The sequence below is a fragment of the Homalodisca vitripennis genome, chromosome 4 (assembly GCF_021130785.1).
Source record: "Homalodisca vitripennis isolate AUS2020 chromosome 4, UT_GWSS_2.1, whole genome shotgun sequence".
Lineage (NCBI taxonomy): Eukaryota > Metazoa > Arthropoda > Insecta > Hemiptera > Cicadellidae > Homalodisca > Homalodisca vitripennis.
The window spans coordinates 72,194,318-72,212,352 of NC_060210.1; the positions used below are offsets into that span (position 1 = coordinate 72,194,318).

General features: G+C 35.3%; 1 protein-coding gene across 1 annotated transcript; it reads right to left on the reverse strand.

Moving 5' to 3' along the window:
* Nucleotides 1–116: 116 nt before the first annotated feature.
* On the reverse strand, nt 117–16,857 carry LOC124359524 (lysosomal aspartic protease-like). Its single transcript, XM_046812334.1, has 9 exons — nt 16,685–16,857; nt 15,375–15,933; nt 14,526–14,658; nt 12,743–12,861; nt 5,045–5,235; nt 4,422–4,535; nt 2,553–2,709; nt 1,087–1,182; nt 117–806 (listed from the first exon to the last, which is right to left on the reverse strand). Exons 1-9 carry the CDS (start codon nt 16,726–16,728, stop codon nt 639–641), a joined length of 1,581 nt encoding a protein of 526 aa, XP_046668290.1. The 5' UTR covers nt 16,729–16,857; the 3' UTR covers nt 117–638.
* Nucleotides 16,858–18,035: the final 1,178 nt, after the last annotated feature.

Below are 18,035 nucleotides of genomic sequence, written 5' to 3' on the forward strand. Positions count from 1 at the left end.
ATTTAATGTTACTAATTGTAGACACGAAATATATTCTTCATTATTTTAATCACCACATATATTCAGCAGTATTTAGCTTGTTTAGTAGGAATATAATACTTTTAATAATATTAAAGTGAACAATGGGTGATCCATGTGTTTTATTTTAACATTTTCCACTTTTACTTAATACATCTCATTAAAAAAAATTCTTATCTGCAAAATAATTTGAGGAGTTTAAATATAGACTACATATTTTTGTACCCCACTATTTGTATACTTTAGATCCTTGTGATCATATTACTGATCAACGTAATTAAGCTGAGAACAAAGTGATTTACAAAGATGATAACAGCATTGATCTGTTTTTATTCAATAAACGTTACTTACTTCATGTTGATAGACTAGGTAATAAATGACTGATTTGTTTCATTTCTATGAGGAAAAGTGATGGAATATTTATGAATATAATATTTTAGAATTTATTGTTACAGCTGGGTGAAATGAATTTATAAATGGTTTTCACAGAGAACTGCAATTCAGCCAGAACGATTGAAGAGTAATCAATAATTTCATCAAATTATTCAGGCTCTTCAATGTTATTTTTGATATGTGCAACAGTAAGCATGTCAGCTTGTGTGTACATCAGTAAACATGTCTTAGCTTGCTAGTGCAAAACCAATTCTGCTCTCCTTGAGGTCAAACTGTGTGTAATATTTCCTCATAAATACGCTGCCGAAACACAGAATGGGAGTAGAGTCTGTAGTATTTAACCCATGGAGAACCAAGAAAGATGTGTAGCAAAACTCGCTGTTGTTAATTACAGCCTGAAAAATATAACTTTAGTTTAATTTTAAAAACTAATGAATCTGAGAACTCTATCTAATCTTGGTATTCAAAGTCTATGATAACTTTATTAATGTCTTACTTTATGTTTTTTGAAACCACAAACACTTCTTAAGAATATTTAATCACAAACACCATCATTTCACAACTTTGAAATTTCAAAATTAATTATACAATAACAAAATATAGTAACAATTAGTTTTCCTTCTTTCTAAAGTATTGTTTCTTTCACTTAAGTAAAATAGTTTTCATTTAACTCACCCGTTTAACATATTCCTTAGGCATCATGGATAATATCTTGTTCTCCATGGTTTTAAATCTTACTTCTTTTAGTTTGTCAATATCACTGCAAGAGACCTGCGCACACAACATAATTTACCACGATTTACTGACTTATGTTGCTACAAGTCAGTAAACAAATCAGTGGTACTGACTTCTACCACTGCTAATGCTAATGCTAAGGTAGAAGTGGAATAGTTGTTGCTGACCATGGAGGAGACAAAACTCTTTTTATTTTATGTCAGGTTATTAAATCTAGTAACAAGGTACGAATGCGCTACACTACATGTTGCATAACAAGCTTCACTGAGGTTACATGTAAAGTTTCAAGTGTATATCTTATTTCATCAGGCTACATGTGATACTATGTTATGTTAAAATTTTATTTCACTGTACTCAGTTTGTCTACTCAGAACGTATTTTTTCAGTGTTGCCATCATGGTTACCCATAAGACTAATGTAAATATGTTCACTAACGCTCAGCCAAATCCCATGGAGTGATATCCACCATCATCTAACTCAGAGTTGTTTATATAGAAATTAAGCTTTATGCAAAATTTCAAGTCTATAGGTCAGTTTGTTCACGAGAATCGCACATACAGACAGATAGATATAAAGAAACACAGACACATAGACACAGACAGGTAAAAATTAAATTTTTCCTTTGGGTGATAGACACTGACCAAGAATGTAGCAAGGAAAATTTTTGGGGTGGTCCAGACAACTGATATTTTTCCGTAGTGGACAGAGAGTAAGGCCACATTTTGTTCCTTAGAAAGTTCTTGACCCATTTCTTTGCTGAGAATGATCTTTTAGCAGTAAACGTCAGTAATACTGAGTTATTTAAATAATAATAATTGTTTACTAAAAAAGTTATTGAAAACATTTAAAATTTGGGGGATGTGGACCCTTTGTACCCTCCTCGCTGTCACTCAGCAGATTATAAAATGTAACAAAAACTGTGTCTTATAAACTAATTATGTTTGATAAATATTTAGAAAGTATAAAAAATGGAAAACATCTTCATTTTACTTGAACTTTAAATATCATTGCACAACAGGTTTCTTAAGTGACAGGACATTCAGGATGGGTAAGGAAGGATTGAAACCAACTTCTGTGAGATCCCATGAAACATCTACCAGGGGGAGGTAGGATTGGAAAGTACACTCAGCCTCAACCATTACAATTTCTGAAGAGTCAGTGATTTAGAAACACCCTCTCTATATTTTGCTGTCGAAGAAGGCAGAGTAAGATCACCTCACTCAGATTTATATTTCCAATTCCTTGTATAATCATTCTTTATGTCGTGCTAGGCTAACTAACTGTTTTATTTTCTTACTCAATATTTATGGTTTGTAATGTGCCTAAAGCATTTTCATTATAATTTCCAAAGTATCACAAAAAGGTTTTGCAAAAACTTTGATTTGATCTAATATATTATTACTTACGATATAGCCTTCATGCACTTTGTTGGTAACCCGTTGAGGGTCTATTGATTCCATAATCGCTTCTATTAATTCCTTAGACCCCATCAAAAAGTCAGAGCCTGAGTCCACAATACCCAGACAACCCCTTTTGCTCAACTCCTTATCTTCCACATATATCCTGTAATGAGGACATTATTAATTGGTGCAAATAAGTCTCAAAGCAGTATTTTTTTAATATCATATCTAAATTTTTAGTTATATTAAAACGAAGTATTTAAATGTAAATATTGATTACTTCTAATGGCTCACGTTGAATTTTTGAAAAGTTTACTATTGGAAAAGATGTTGTATATACTATTGATAAATAATTATTTTGATTGAATTCTGTTTTAAGTTTTAATTCGAAAAAATTTACATTTTAGATTAAAAACACTAAGGACTACTTCTGCTCCTCATATATTGATATTCAATGTTGTTTTAATAACATATTATTAAAAAATATATGCAAATTGCAGCTCAATTATATAACAATATAGTACAGTATCTTAAAGTTTGATTCATGATGATACTAAATCATTTTATATTATTATTTTTTATGAGTTCAAAATACAATTTATGTAAATATTAAAATATAAGGAGGGTCCTCCATAAAGCATGGACAATTTTCATTTACAAAAAACTCAATCTAATAATGTTAATAATTTTATTTCAATAAAATAATAAAACTTATCATGTTTGCTACCAATAGTCACATGTGTGCCAACATTAAACAATGTACCGCTCAGTAGTCAGTGTGTTATGTATACCATAGTATACTGTGGCTAATGTTGTGTCCGCATTTAACACATTTAATAGTAACAGGAGTATGTGTGGGAATTTCTTCACCAACAGTCCTATATTGTTCAACATTATATTACAATTAACGTTGCAGTTTTCAACAAAACTCAATGCAGCTGCGGTGCACATTATTTATCAGTCAAAAGGGTTGGGGCTGATTGTGCACAAATCTTTTTATAGCCCAAATGATTAGTAGTTATTTCATGGATAAGTGACTGTGTCAAAGGAAATTGGTCGCTAAGTTCATTCAACGTGAAACGACAGTTAGCTTTGACATGATTGTCAATTTGTTTTCAGACTTTCATAAACTAAACAGAGCAGCTTCTACCATAAATGATAGTTCTACATGACAGGCAACACCACTCCCATGCTTTTCTTTCACTCATAACCTCCAAACTATACACTGAAAAAGATCATGATCAATTTTAAATTTCACCAGTTTAGCATTTTTATCAATTTAAAAACTGATTGAATTTTACAATTGGCAGCATTTTCTAATAACACATCCATCATAATGTCAGTTAAACCAATAAAACAATGACACTTTTCAAACAGCTGTTGGAATATGTAATGTAAGCCTGGGCTATATGGTTGTGACTGAACTGAAACCTACACAGGTCTTATTATCAAATGATCCTTACTTTCTGGACAATTCTCATACATAACTGCATGTATCACATTGGGTAAACAAGGGATATAGCAGTATGTACTAAAATGGTCTTCAGTAAAATGGGTATAATTATATTTGTAGTAGATAAAATAAATTTGCAAATGCCTTTTTTTAGAAAAAATAGAAACTGAAACACTTCTTATATAACCAAAAGTTTTTTGTTTTTGTAATGTAAATTTTAATACTGTGCGTCCACGTAAAATTCTTATTGACATCCTATTCCTACTTTCGCAGTAGATAGAAGAATGAAAAACAAAATAATTTTTTTATTTAAGACTATTAAAAATATTTTAACTGACAACCTCAAAAGGAATTTACTGTTTACTTGCTTTTTAAGTAAGTGATATTGATATTATTTATGTCCTTGATTTCATAATACTTACCCTTTGAAGAGAAATTGCCAGCGATCAGTCATCTTGTTGAGTGTATTCACAAATATAAACTCTCCTTTATAGTAGTTTGGATCCACTCCTCCAAATATTAATTCATTTTTTGCACTGAAACATAATATTAATCCAAAATAGTTTCTTTTAACAAAAGCATTCTACTTATCAGTAGTTTATTTTAAGAATAATTCACTTTCTACTTACAAAATTCCTATGTTTAATATGTATTAAGAAATTATTTATAATATGCATCATTTTCTAATTGTTTGATAAGATACGAATTCAGCATATATCCATTTTGAAATTACTACTGAAAAATAATTGGCAAAATGAGTTTTTTTACGCTTTTTCACATTTGAATACAGCTGTTGTGTTACTACCAACTTAATTACAAAATATACATTAGCATTGAACAATTATAAATCAAAATAATAATAAATAATTAAAATTACTGAAAATAAGATACTATGAGGCAGCATGTGTATATTTTATTTGTGTTACTTACTATCGGAAGCTGTGTATTTTATAAAGTTAATTGAGCCTGAGGAAATTTGACTATTGAAATTTTGAAAAATGAAAAAAATATATGATCAAATTACCCATGTATAATAAATTATTACTCGGAGAAATAGAGAGAAAACACAGGAGAAGGCACTAAGTCCTGAAGTATCATATTATAGAAAGGTGACATTAAATAATGGCGATCATCTTTGGGACTTAACCCAAATATTCCATCAAAAATTGTGTATGGCAAATCTTGCAATAGAAGAGCTTCTACGATTATTTGATTTTTTATGGTAAGTCCTCCAATCTAAAACAAACCAAAATTTATTTTAAATTATTTCTATACAAACCAAAGATCAACAAACATAAATTAATACTTTAATTATATCACTAAAGTAGTATAGTTTTGTGCATAACAAATTAATAATTGAATGCTTACAAGGCAGATTACTTATAAGTTGTTAAATATTTCTGTACGGCCAAGCTTAGATTCAACAATGCATTGATCAGATAGTTATGTTGTTACTTTTCTCACATTGGTCCCTAAGAGTGAATATTGTGAGCTTTCTTAGATTGTGATACTTCCAAGGGATAATCTTCAGGTACAAACTGAACTGCTGCTCCCAGAAACCAGAGAAAACTACAAGGGAGTTACTCCAACATGATGACAATGGATGAAGCTATTGCATAAATCAATTGCAAATTCTGGGACCTTCAGGCCCTAAGGAGGCCAAAAGCTTCCAGTTGATGTAATGTGGTCAATACCTTATCAAACAGTAGCTGAAAAATAATTGTATACACTATATATTTTGAGACTTATCTTCAAGTGATGCAAAGAAATTTAAAATAATTTCATGGTTGGAATCATGTTAAAAATCAATAATTTAAAACATATTTATACTAAATACAAAGGTAGCAAACAAAGCACAAACAAATTAGGTAGCCTACTAAAACTATTGTACGAGATAATGCGTCCATTTCAGTTACAATGAAGATATTTTTTATATCATTGACTCATCTGAGGCAATAGTCTTGAAACAAGTAGTGTAAAATAATGATTTCTTGAACTGTTTGAGAAGATTGTGTGTTGTATATGAAATCAGCTCCGTGGCTAGGCAATGTTAATTTGTTTGTGTTATTTACTTCATTGAAAGATCTCAACTTGTCCACTCTTATCCTCTTTCAGAAAAATGCCAATCCATTCTTACAGATTCTCTAACCCTTCAGTCTAATGTGACAGCACAGTCATTAGTAAATCATTAGTATCATCTGTAAATGGATAAGATAGTAGTATACTACTATCACCTCCGCAAGAAATTGTATTTTGAAAAATAGGGACACTGTAAGCTAATTCGTTTTAAACGGTACTAGATGACCCGTGCTGCCATGTAGTGTTACTTGATATTGTAATTAGTGGGGGGAAGGGGAGGCACACGTCAGTAGTTGTTACCTCGTCAAAGGAGGAAATAATATATTAGGAATAACATACTTAGTCAAGAAATCAGTTCTCATATATTTTATGTCACATGAAAAATCACATATAAAAAGATTGTAATTAGTTGACATGTTGTTCCAACCTCGTTCACAAAAAAAATCTAATTTCACAATATTTTCTTTCAAACCACATTGGATGTGAGCCAACCTTGAGGTTTAATTTCTACCTTACCATTTTTGAACGATTTTCTCTGAGATAGGGCCACATACAACTGACCATGACTGAACACTGGTTCAGGTAAGTATATTCCAACTCGGTTGTTTACCCCTACACCTCCTTAATTGTCATGCAGAATGCCACTCTAACGGAGAATTGTCTTCCCTTTAATGAATATGGATCGGAAGTATCAGATAGTGATAAGTCAATGTGAGGTCATAATACCCAATGTCCAACCACCTTACCAGTAATAAATTCCAAATCCAAACCGTTCTCAAACATTTTTTTGACAATTAGTCTTGTGCCATTCATCGAATTAAGGTTTCTCACTAACATTACAACTGCAACTTCCTTCAAAGTCAAATCATGGGATGGTCAAAAAATAACCACAATGGGTTGTCAGTCATTTTAAGGCTGTTTAAGAATTCATTAGGAAATTGTTAGCAGTTCGCTCTTATCTTCAGTTATTAAAGTACCGTATTTACACTAAAGTAAGTTCTGGATGAACCTGAAAAGAGATCTAAAACACTTTTATCGACTTCATCGCAGTGCTCATTCTTGATTGAATTACTTAAAAGGTAGGAAGCGTCAAGATAGAATGATGAATTTTGACCATATACTTCACCGATAATATCTGAGTTTGAAATCAGGGACAAAGGCAACTCCGTAATCTCCTCCTAAGAAGATGATTTCTCCACCAAATGGTACATTGTTATCCATTATATCTTTCAATTGCCAATTAATTAATGCACATTAAGGAATGTTTGTTGACCATCAGTGCCTCATCCCAGATGATTAACTTTGTGGAATGAATTATGGTGGCTTCTTTACTATTAACTTTTAAACTAGATACAGAATGTTCATGTAAATTTAGTGGTAATTTGAATCGTCTGTGAACTGTATGGCCACGTGGAAATAACATAGCAGCAATTCCAGTCCATGCTACTGATATAACTTGCACGCCTAAATTGATTCAATTCTGGATTAAACATCTATATACAAATGTTTTCCATTGCCACCTGGTTCATCTATAAAATATGCTCTGCAAACACTTGTAGAACTGTCTGTGTTGTGGATGAACTTGAGAACTTAATAAGAGTCTATAATAAATCCTCGTTCTTCAATTGTTGAAGCCATCATTTGCATTTGCAAGTTCATCAACTCGAGTCTCCTATGTAGTTTCTTCCATAGTTTCAGGTAGATTTTCAATAGAAGGAAAGTCAAAGGATGACAAAGAGTAACCATATAATTTTAGAAAATGTTTCTGAAATGTTTTGCAAAGCTAACTGATAGGCTAACTCGGCCTTGTAAGAGATAAGGAAATCTTGAGACATTGCCTTTCTGAAGAGATTCCATAAATTGAAGGCATTTGATGGACTCTGCATGCTACAGAGTAAGTAGCAAGACATCTGAAATAGCATCAGAAACTGCACACCTTGAAGTAAATTCTAACTTCTTACTATTCATAAATACTTTGCTCTTTCCCTCTTTTTGGGCAATTTGTAACTGCATATTTTTTATTTAATTATTCATGATTTGTGCAAGTTTTTTACTACCTACTCAATAAATAGCATTTGTAAAAAATTTAACACCATTATATTGTAATGGTGTTAAATTTTTAACACCATTATATATATATATATATATATATATATATATATATGTGTGTGTGTGTGTGTGTGTGTGTTTTTTTTTTTTTTTTTTTTTTTTAGGGTTGTGAAAAAAATGCCATTTCCGCATGCCAGACTTAGGTGTTTTTTGCCTGGGTATGTCGGACTCGAACATTGGCTGGTGACTGTAGCCAATGCTAATACCGACTAAAAAACTTCCCCTATACTCCAGTCTCTGAATCCCTGTGGAAAACCGCCGTTAGGCATTACATCGCAGGGAGAGAATCTAGCATTTCTGCTCTTTCATCAGGTGGTTGTAGTCATTTCTTCTCGTCTAGTTATTGCGGAGTTTGTACCTCTGCCTTTCAATAGACCTTAGTTCTTTTCAGCACCTCCATGGCGAATGTGCTGGGTGGCGTCCCATGTAGCTTTCGATGACAGCATAGCTTCTACTAGTGTTCTGGATGCAGTGTCCGGTTAAGAATAGTTTCCAGGTTGTCACGCTGCAAACTGAATCTAGGGCACATAAAGAATACGTGTTCTGCATCTTCGGAGACTCCAGGACAGGGACGGACACTCCGGCGAATTATCGTGCTCTAAGCGATAGAGATATGCTCGGAAGCAACCGTGTCCTGATAGTATTTGTGTCATATAGTAATTGACCTCTCCGTGACTTCTATTCAACCAGGCATCCAGTTGTCGTATTAGGCGGTACGTCCACCTACCTTTCTCCGCGGCATCCCACTGCGCTTGCCAAACGGCGTATACTATACTGCCGTTCTTTCGGTCCTAAGTTCATCAAGACTCGACGCAGATGATTTTCGTCGTTGATAGAGGGCTCGCCTTTCTTCGGCTAGCACTCGGACAGGCAGCATTCCGGCAATAACGCACGCCGCTTCTTCTGATACTGTGCGGAAGGCACTGGACACTCTCACGGCGCTTAGTCGATAGATGGATGCGACTTTTCTTCTTGTCTCTTGGACTTCAAGGGCATCCGCCCAGATGGAGATTTCATAAGTCAGCACCGAGGTGACAACTGACGAAAGTAAGCTCCTTCTGCACTGCTTTGGGTCTCCAACGTTAGGCATGAGCCGTGATAGGCTTGCTCTTACTACTGATGTTTTGGCACTCACGTGGTCTACTTGCTGCTTTAAGTTTAGTCGGGCATCAAGCATCACTCCCAGATATCGAATAAATGGTTGTGATGTGATTTCTTGTACGCCGACATTCCAGCTTGACAGTTTCCATTACTTTTCTGCCGGTAATAAGCACTGCTTCGGTTCTTATGCTTGGCTAGCTCCAAGTACATCATATCCATCCATAGGTTAATACGTCTAAATACGATGTCGAAGATTAGTTTTATCTCTTCAAGATGCTTCGCGACAATCACTACGGCTGCATCATCTGCAAATGCTGCAAGTTTTGCTTCAGTTGGTAGTGGTATTCTTAGGAGGCCATCATACCATAATATTCCACAACAAAGGACCAAGAAACTGAGCCCTGTGGAACACCTCCAGTAACTTCATATTCTGTTGGGCCATTCTTTGTGTCATATTTCAGGATTCTATCCGTGAAGTAGCTAACCACTATCCTGCATAGGTATTTCTGGCACATCCTTCTCTTGTAGGGCTTGCATGATCCGATCACAGTTTTGCGGAGTTGAATGCATTCCTGATGTCTAAAGCGGCCACTAGACAGTATTTCTTCGTACACGCTTCCACCTAGTTCCTGCGATTGCCTCCTTGGCCGTGTTTACAACCAGGTTGATCGCATCCAGGGTTGATCGTCCTTTTCGAAAACCGTATTGATTGTCTGCCAGGAGTGGATCGACTATCGCCTCAATCCTCTGGTGGATGATTCGTTCAAGTATCTTACCCGCCGTATCTAGCATACATAGTGGACGGTAAGATGACGGTTCTTCTGGCGGCTTTTTTTCCTTTAGGAAGCAGTACCAGTCGTTGCTGTTTCCACTTTCGAGGAAAAGGCTGTGTAAATGTCCATCACTTTCCAGATATGGCTGCGCTTGATGAGGCTGAGCTGCTGACAAATGTCAGATCGATGATGGAACTTGCCTCTCCTTTGGTAAACGTTGGGGTTTCACCAGTGTTGAGCAGGACTACGTCCAGTTTGGCGATGGCCTCCAAAAGTGCTTTAACCTCTTGCATTGGTCGCCCTGCTGCCCAGGAATTGAAGTCGCCGGCGATTACCACCGGATAGTGCTGCTTCGCGTCCTCGGTCAGCCGGTCCAGGAAGTCGGTGAATTCATCCATGGAGAGACTCGGTGGTGCATAACAACTGTAGAATCGGACCCCATCTATCCCACAGCTACGAAGCCGGACTCTGTAGTATTAGCCACACTCTGGAAAAGGAAACTTGCCGCAAGACCATATGACAGCCTTGGTTGTTCTGTCCTCTTCCCACGGTTTGACTGCTTAAGTGCCTGTAGGGTTCTGCTATTACAACTACATCAATCTTCAATTCGCGCACTGTCTGCATAAGCAGGTTCGTGCGCCGCCTCACAATGGTTTTAGGTTGAGCTGAAGTACTCTCATTTCCGTCTGCTTTTCAGCTTCTGGAGTGCCTCTCTGAAGAAGGGGAATCTGCTAGTACCTGCATGATGAGCTGTGTCTTTTCCTGCAGGCCTGTTCGGCGCACAGAGCACACTTTGCTACATTCTTGCATTCTGCAACTTTGTGGCCGTCTTTTCCCACACTTAATGCAAAGTTTGGTCCGGTCCACATTGCTTTTACATTGACTGGCGAGATGACCAAAGTACCAGCATTTGTAGCACTGAGTCGGTCTCTCTGTTACTCTTACGCGGCAATTGACCCAGCCGATCCTTAATTTGCCGTGTTCTCCGATAACCTTTTTCACTATTGGAACTGCCAGTGTCACAAAGGCGGTCTGAGTACCTCTATAGGCTTTTTCCGCAGCGACTTAACTGCTTCGGCTGGGATCCTTGTAATCTTGTCCAGCTGCTGTTTGTAAAGCCCTCAGAACGTCATCCTTCGTAGTCGTGTCGTCAATATCTCGTATTTCGAGATTCTGTTCTGGCTCTGTGCTAATGACCGTCGCGTCCCTTTGCAGGATACCGGCAATAGTTTTCTGCAGTGCCTGGCCTTTATCCTTACTGTTTTTGGAGAGGATAATTAGTACGTTTCCAGCGTTCGTTTTGCAGAGCTTGTCCACCGTCGAGCGGACCTGGTCCTCTGGGACTTCACTTTTGATTCGACGGGAGTATGTCGCTATACTTCGTTTTGTCCTCTGGTCTAATGATTAAAGCTTCGGATGTCCTTGATCGTTTCCGAAGCTTCTTCCGCGCCTTTTTCTGCGGAGGAGGCTTTAACTTCGGCAACGGCTGGTTAGATTGCTGCTCTTGTTGTTGCTTCCTCTTCTCCTGTCTCGTTTGGACCTTTTGCCAGGCCAGCGACTTATCCTTTTCATTTTCGTCTAGCGCCTGCGGAACTTTCCGTTGCGGAGGACTCGATTTTGAATCCTTCTTCCGCTTCAGCTGTTTATCTGCCGATTCCGGCGATATCCGTTGCTTCCGCTTACTGGGCCTGTTGTCAAGCGTCTCCTTGGCCAGCGATTTCACAGTCAGCTTCGGATCCCATATCCATATCTGCCTCTGTAGATGGAGAGATAGTAATCAATGGGACACATGACGACGATGTTGAAGCAGGTGCTCTCTTCCGGTGCAACCTGCAGATAGCGCTGCTTCATGGACCGCCACTGCTCAATCCATTCTTTTAAAAACGGCCGAGGGCGGCAGTCACACTGGTTGTCATAGTCTTGATCTCTTTGTGGATGTTTGACCTTCGACTTAACAAACTCATGCAGTTCGAGCGTAAGTTTCTCTAGACATTCTAGAGCCTGCGTTCTCTGCATCTCTGCGCCTTCCAATAGTGCTTCCTGCTGGGCATGTGGCCCGTCTGTTCTACTCTCTTGAATTTGAATTTGGTTCTCCATAAGTTTAAGTTGGACTCCAAAGCAAAAGGTCGTCTCCGAACGCGATGCCTCGGGAAGTGGAGGGGGTGAACACTCCCACAGCTACCCTCCATTACTGCGAGAGCTTTAGGTCATAAGAGCGGGTAATAGCATCCGCCCTGACCTTACACCTTCTTCCTTCATTGGCTTCCTCTTGCTCCTGTGGGTGCGGCACGTAGATGCCGGGAGTTTACCACGCACACTGCGCTACAGCGGATCATTTCGCACATCTCTCTCGAGCAGCGTCACCGAGTTCGCTTGCGTACATGGCCCGATGCTCCCGATGCCTAATTTGGTCCACGAGGGCTAATTTTTATTTCACCCTTATCCGCCGATCTTACGACCGGTTAGGACATCCCCCGATCCGCCACCTGGGGACGCGCCCGGTAGGAGTTTGGCTTCTCCCCCGGTGTGTGTGTGTGTGTGTGTGTGTGTGTGTGTGTGTGGTGTGTGTTGTGTGTGTGTGTGTGTGTGTGTGTGTGTGTGTGTGTGTGTGTGTGTGTGTGTGTGTGTGTGTGTGTGTGTGTACAAGCATACTACAACAAACGGGCAAATATTTAACTCACTTTTACTACTTCCATTGCTGTAATTCCTTGAACTCTTCCTGATGCATACTGATTGTCAACACTACCATTCATTTTCTCATATGTGGAAGAGAGCCAGCTTTTGAATGATTTAGCAGTGTCTAAAACATAAGTTTCATTGCAATAGAAATGTTTTGATTTATTTTTCAGTTTTGCTCAAATATTAATTTAATTTAAATCCTGTCAATTTTGGGTAATTTTATGTTACTTTATATTATATTAACTACTTTTTATCAGATTTTGCCAAAAACACGACTTTTAGTGGGTTTATAGTAGTTCACAGTTTTATTTTACAACTTATATTTAGAACCTGCTTAACTTTTTTACTACTTAAAACTTTGTAATCATAACATCAGAACCAGATGTTCATGAATAATTCATACCATATGTAAAGAAAATCTATATACCTGGAAGACAATTTGTTCATCCATAGAAGAACATTAAGTTTCCTTGATTATATAGATTGTAAATATGAAATGCCCAGTGTAGTTGTGTATACAACAGTTTTAATGCTTGAACGCTACCTCTACTTCCAAAAAGCTTTGCATGCACTAAATATCTTTTTTTGTTAATATCATTATTGTCAAATATTCATACCAATTTTGATTGAAATTCATGCAGTTATAAGATGCTACAAGTCAAGTTTGCATTGTAAATGTTTATAGCCCAGGAGTTTCACTCATTTTATCTATACAGAGTTATTGTTTATTCATCCCATACATCATTCATAACATTTCATCTCAAATTTCATGAATTCATTTCATGTTCAAAATAGTGTATATACATCAGAAAAATACTCTTACATAGCTGAAGAAAAAATCAGATTCCAGTTTTCAAAAGAACAGCTTCACTTGTGTGTAATCCATAAAATCATTAACAATCCTTTTATCACCACAACCATACTTATATTTTCAAAATTCAGAAATGACTAATAGCAAAAAGTTATAATCTAATAATCTAAAAACATATATTGTCAGCTATGCCTTGGGATGATAATTCTTAAAACAGAACATTCTTTCAAATTGTATATACAACATGTTTTTTTTTAATAAACTTTGTCTTCTAAAATTTTTAAAATTAAAGTCTATTGAGGTGAGATCGACGGATGAAAGTACAGGTCATTTAATTGTACCTCGCCATCCATTGAAGAAATCTCTCACATTATCCCAACAATTTTTACCCTGAATAGATTGTTTTACAAATATACAACATTTACGGTCTGTTCGAAAAAGTGTGATACAGTAAGCCCACCAGATGCTGAAGACTAATATACTTATATTTATATTATTTTGTTCTTTAATGAAATGCATTCTATATTTTAATTTTCTTAAATGTGTGTTGTGTTTAAATAGGTTTTATTGTTATTTGATTATTTTTATTGTTATGGTATTGTTGATTATTTTATATTTATACATTAGAGTCTTGATTATTTTATTATTATTCTTGTATTTGTTGTTATTATAATGCAATATAATATTGATATTGTCTATTGCACAATTTTGTTTAAAGACAATAAAATTCATGATTCTTGAACTTAATCAATTCGCAAGGTTGAAAGGTTTAATTCTTATATAAAAATTCTAACAATATATAATTTGCTTACTTCAACATAAGCTTAAAACAGTATTGCTGTAACAGACGGCTGACTAGCTAAAACTATAGTCAAATTGATACTGAGTAACTGCTAGTATCAAGCAACTCATAGCCTGCTCACACGGTAATTGCTCTGCTTTAATTTTCAATAGAAAACATTGAATAAACTCACCAGGATTTCCAATGTCTGCATTCTTGTACTTGCATTTATAGGATCGGATCCACAAGTCTGATGATGCTGTGTCAAATATCACATTGAAGAATTGAGGAGGGGTCCCCACTGCTATCTCTCCTTGATACTGACCCTTTATATAAATGAAAACTGTATTTATGTATTTTATACAATTTTAATATATATCAAAATAATATATACAGTATGATCATTTTGTTTTTAATAAAATTTCTATTACTCATTGGTCACTCTCCGTTCTGTAAGTTTGTGTTACAATGTGATCAGATTTATAAGTTTACTTTAAGGAAACTTAACAAAATAAATTACTCAAGATAATGAAAACCTAAAGAAAACTCCTTCATTTTACTAATCAAAATTGCTGCTTTCAAACTGCTAAGACAATTATTGTACTTACACGAAAGAGTAAAGTTTGAATATCCTTCCATCTTTCACCGACAAGTCATGAAAATATAGAGCTATTTATACAGTATGGCTTAGTTCCAAGCTCTGCTTGATGGATCAGTGTATTGAGTTAGTGCAACCAACACATATTTCAGATGAATGAAATTACAAGACGACATTACACAAGTAACCCAGCATAATAATTTTCTTGTAAATTTAGTCTCAGGTTCTTCAACTGAAGAAGTTGCAAGGATTAACTAAATGTGCTTTTGGTTGTAAAAACAAAATGCAGATTTCAGCAGCCATCCCGAATATTAGAGGTTTTTTTTTCAAGAGGAAGGTGAGGATCAGCACGTATGTGTGAATAAGCATTGAAGATGTAAACATTACACTTTTAGATTACTTAGTTAGAATTGCAATTATCACATTACTACTCGTCATACTTACATTGACTTCATTGTAGATCAGTGGGATCCTCGTTATGGAACTAACAGGCGTTTCAAGATTGACCCTCAACTTGTCATAATCCACATCCTCATTTGCATTGATCTTATCATTCATTTCTTGAACTAGTTCTTCACCATTCTCATAGTTTTTTATAAATTTGGATAAATCTTCTGCAACACTTCTCTTATTCTTTTTTGACTCACTGCTGTGAATCCAAAAAGAACTATTTGCTTTTATAAAACCAAATTCATCTTCATAAAATTTTGAAGATTCTTCACTGGATGTAGGTCTATCATTTAATTCATTGTTGTTTGCATTTCTTTTCCTAACTTTTGGAGAATCTGTTTTTGTTGAATCTTCTTCACCCTTTGCGGCAGATTCTGTTTTAGAATATGATTCAGTGGTTCCTAAAGCTTCTCTCAGTAGCTTTATTGCTCCAGTTGGCAAAGGGCCATCTAATTTAAATGATGGATTTGCCTTAATGAACCCAAACTCATCTTCATAAAACATGTCAGTTGTTTGAGCCTCTATTGTAATAACGGGTGGGAAAAACTGTAACCTAAAAATTAAAACTGGAAAATAATACATTTAGACAGCATTACTGTTTTAAAACTAAATAAATCTAATGTTATCTATATATGTACAAAAGTACACGGACACACTACACACATGTAAGTGAAAAGAATTATTTATATTTCTCATTCTATAATGCCCCTTCCTTCAATGGCACAGAGAATTTTTACTACTCCTTTCACTGTTATTAACCAAAATCTGGCTCATTTTATAGTGGTTTGCTAAAATGGTTGGAATGTTGGTATAAAAATATTTAGCTTTAGTAAATTTAATAGCCTATTTATGTAGAAAAATCAATTTTATTACAATTAACAAATATAGTATAGTGCAGCAATGATATATATCTTACATTTTTATAAAGGATGATAACCACATTTTTAAAGGGGAGGAAGGAAGGAGATACATTCAAATGTATTCTTAGCGTATTTAATAGTAATTAATAAAACAATAAAGCATGCATTTAGTACTATAATACATTTCGTAAAAATGCAACTAAATGTGTGGCCACAAACTCACTACTTTGTTTATTTATGTACAATTTTAATTTTATATATTTGATGTTTAAAGAACACTGATTTTTTTTTAAATGGTAACTAATAACTGTGCATAAATTTATGAACGACATATAAGCTAGTGTGTTTATAAGGTTAAACTAAGTTTCTGACCAGAGCAAAAATATGACCATGTTAAGTCTATCTTTTCAGAAATTGTTTACAAGTTTGACCACACAATAATACCTGATAATCTTCAATATCAATAAAAGGAGAATAGAATCTTGCATTTTTGTGTGCTGTAAATACTCTTCAACACTTGAGTTTTCTACACAATCATCTGGTTATGTAAGTTCATATCACTTGATAGTGTTCATTCTTATCTCTGCAATTATCTCTGAAATTCTAATCTTCACTTCCCTAATATGGGGTCAATTGAAATAATGATATACATCCAAAATGAGTAAAAGTATTTCCTTTATCATGTTTTTTTTAATAAATTACAAAAGTATTTAATTGGTTTTAGATAGAACAAGATTAATAAATATTATTAACCCTAATATATCATTTACATATACCATGAAAGGACACATGAATGCCAAGATAACCCGCATAGTGAATGTAGCTTATGTACTGATTCATCAAATTGTCCTCTCACTTTCTGTGTACCTATGGATTTTAAATGTTAGGGATATTGTACTTCCATGTGGAGAAAAATAGAAAAATCAAACACTACACAGTTTATGATTAAAAAAAAACACTTTATGAGGAGTCAAAATACCATGTTTCCAATTAGGAATATATTGCACAACTGTTAAACTGTATAAAAAACCAAAATGCTTGAGGAATCTACAAACAATTAATCTTGAAAATTGCTTTAAGTATGTGTAGTACTGACATACTCAAAAACATCTATAACACTATCGTGGAAGTATTTGGGTGATTAAAACTATGACAATTTTACCTCAATAGCCATTTGCCTAAAAATCTTCACATGTCTTGGAAAATAATGAGAAAACTTACCAAAGTAAAAAGCATCTGATCTCTAAATTTATTGTACATTCCAGAGGAGTATAGGGGCAAGATGGATACTAGTCATTGTAATGTTAGCTCAAGTGGTTTCTTGCCAGCTAATCATTATTAAAGAGCCAAACTTGAACGATAATAAGTTGTTGAGTACACTAAGTGTTGAAAAACTACAACAGAACATTATGAAATCAGAGATAACTCATCGTTTTATAAAACGGATGAAATATTAAATACGGCTTTGGTAAGGTGTTACTTTTTTTAACCAAAATATTATCGGAAATTATAAGGAATAGATCACTTAATGTAATGTAGTTTATAATCATGTAACTTAATAACAAAATAACTCTGCTCGGTGGGAAGACATGCTAGAGGCCTTGCAGCGGGACTTCAGCGTGCCCGACTATATCCTGGTCATTGTGCAGGACTACCTGAAAAACCTTCGGCTGTTGTATGAAACCAAAGACGGAAGGAGAACGAAAGAGGTCACTGCCGGTGCGGCTCAAGGGTCTATTTTCGGTCCAGACCTATGGAATGTTTCATACGATGGTTTGCTTCGCCTCGAGATGCC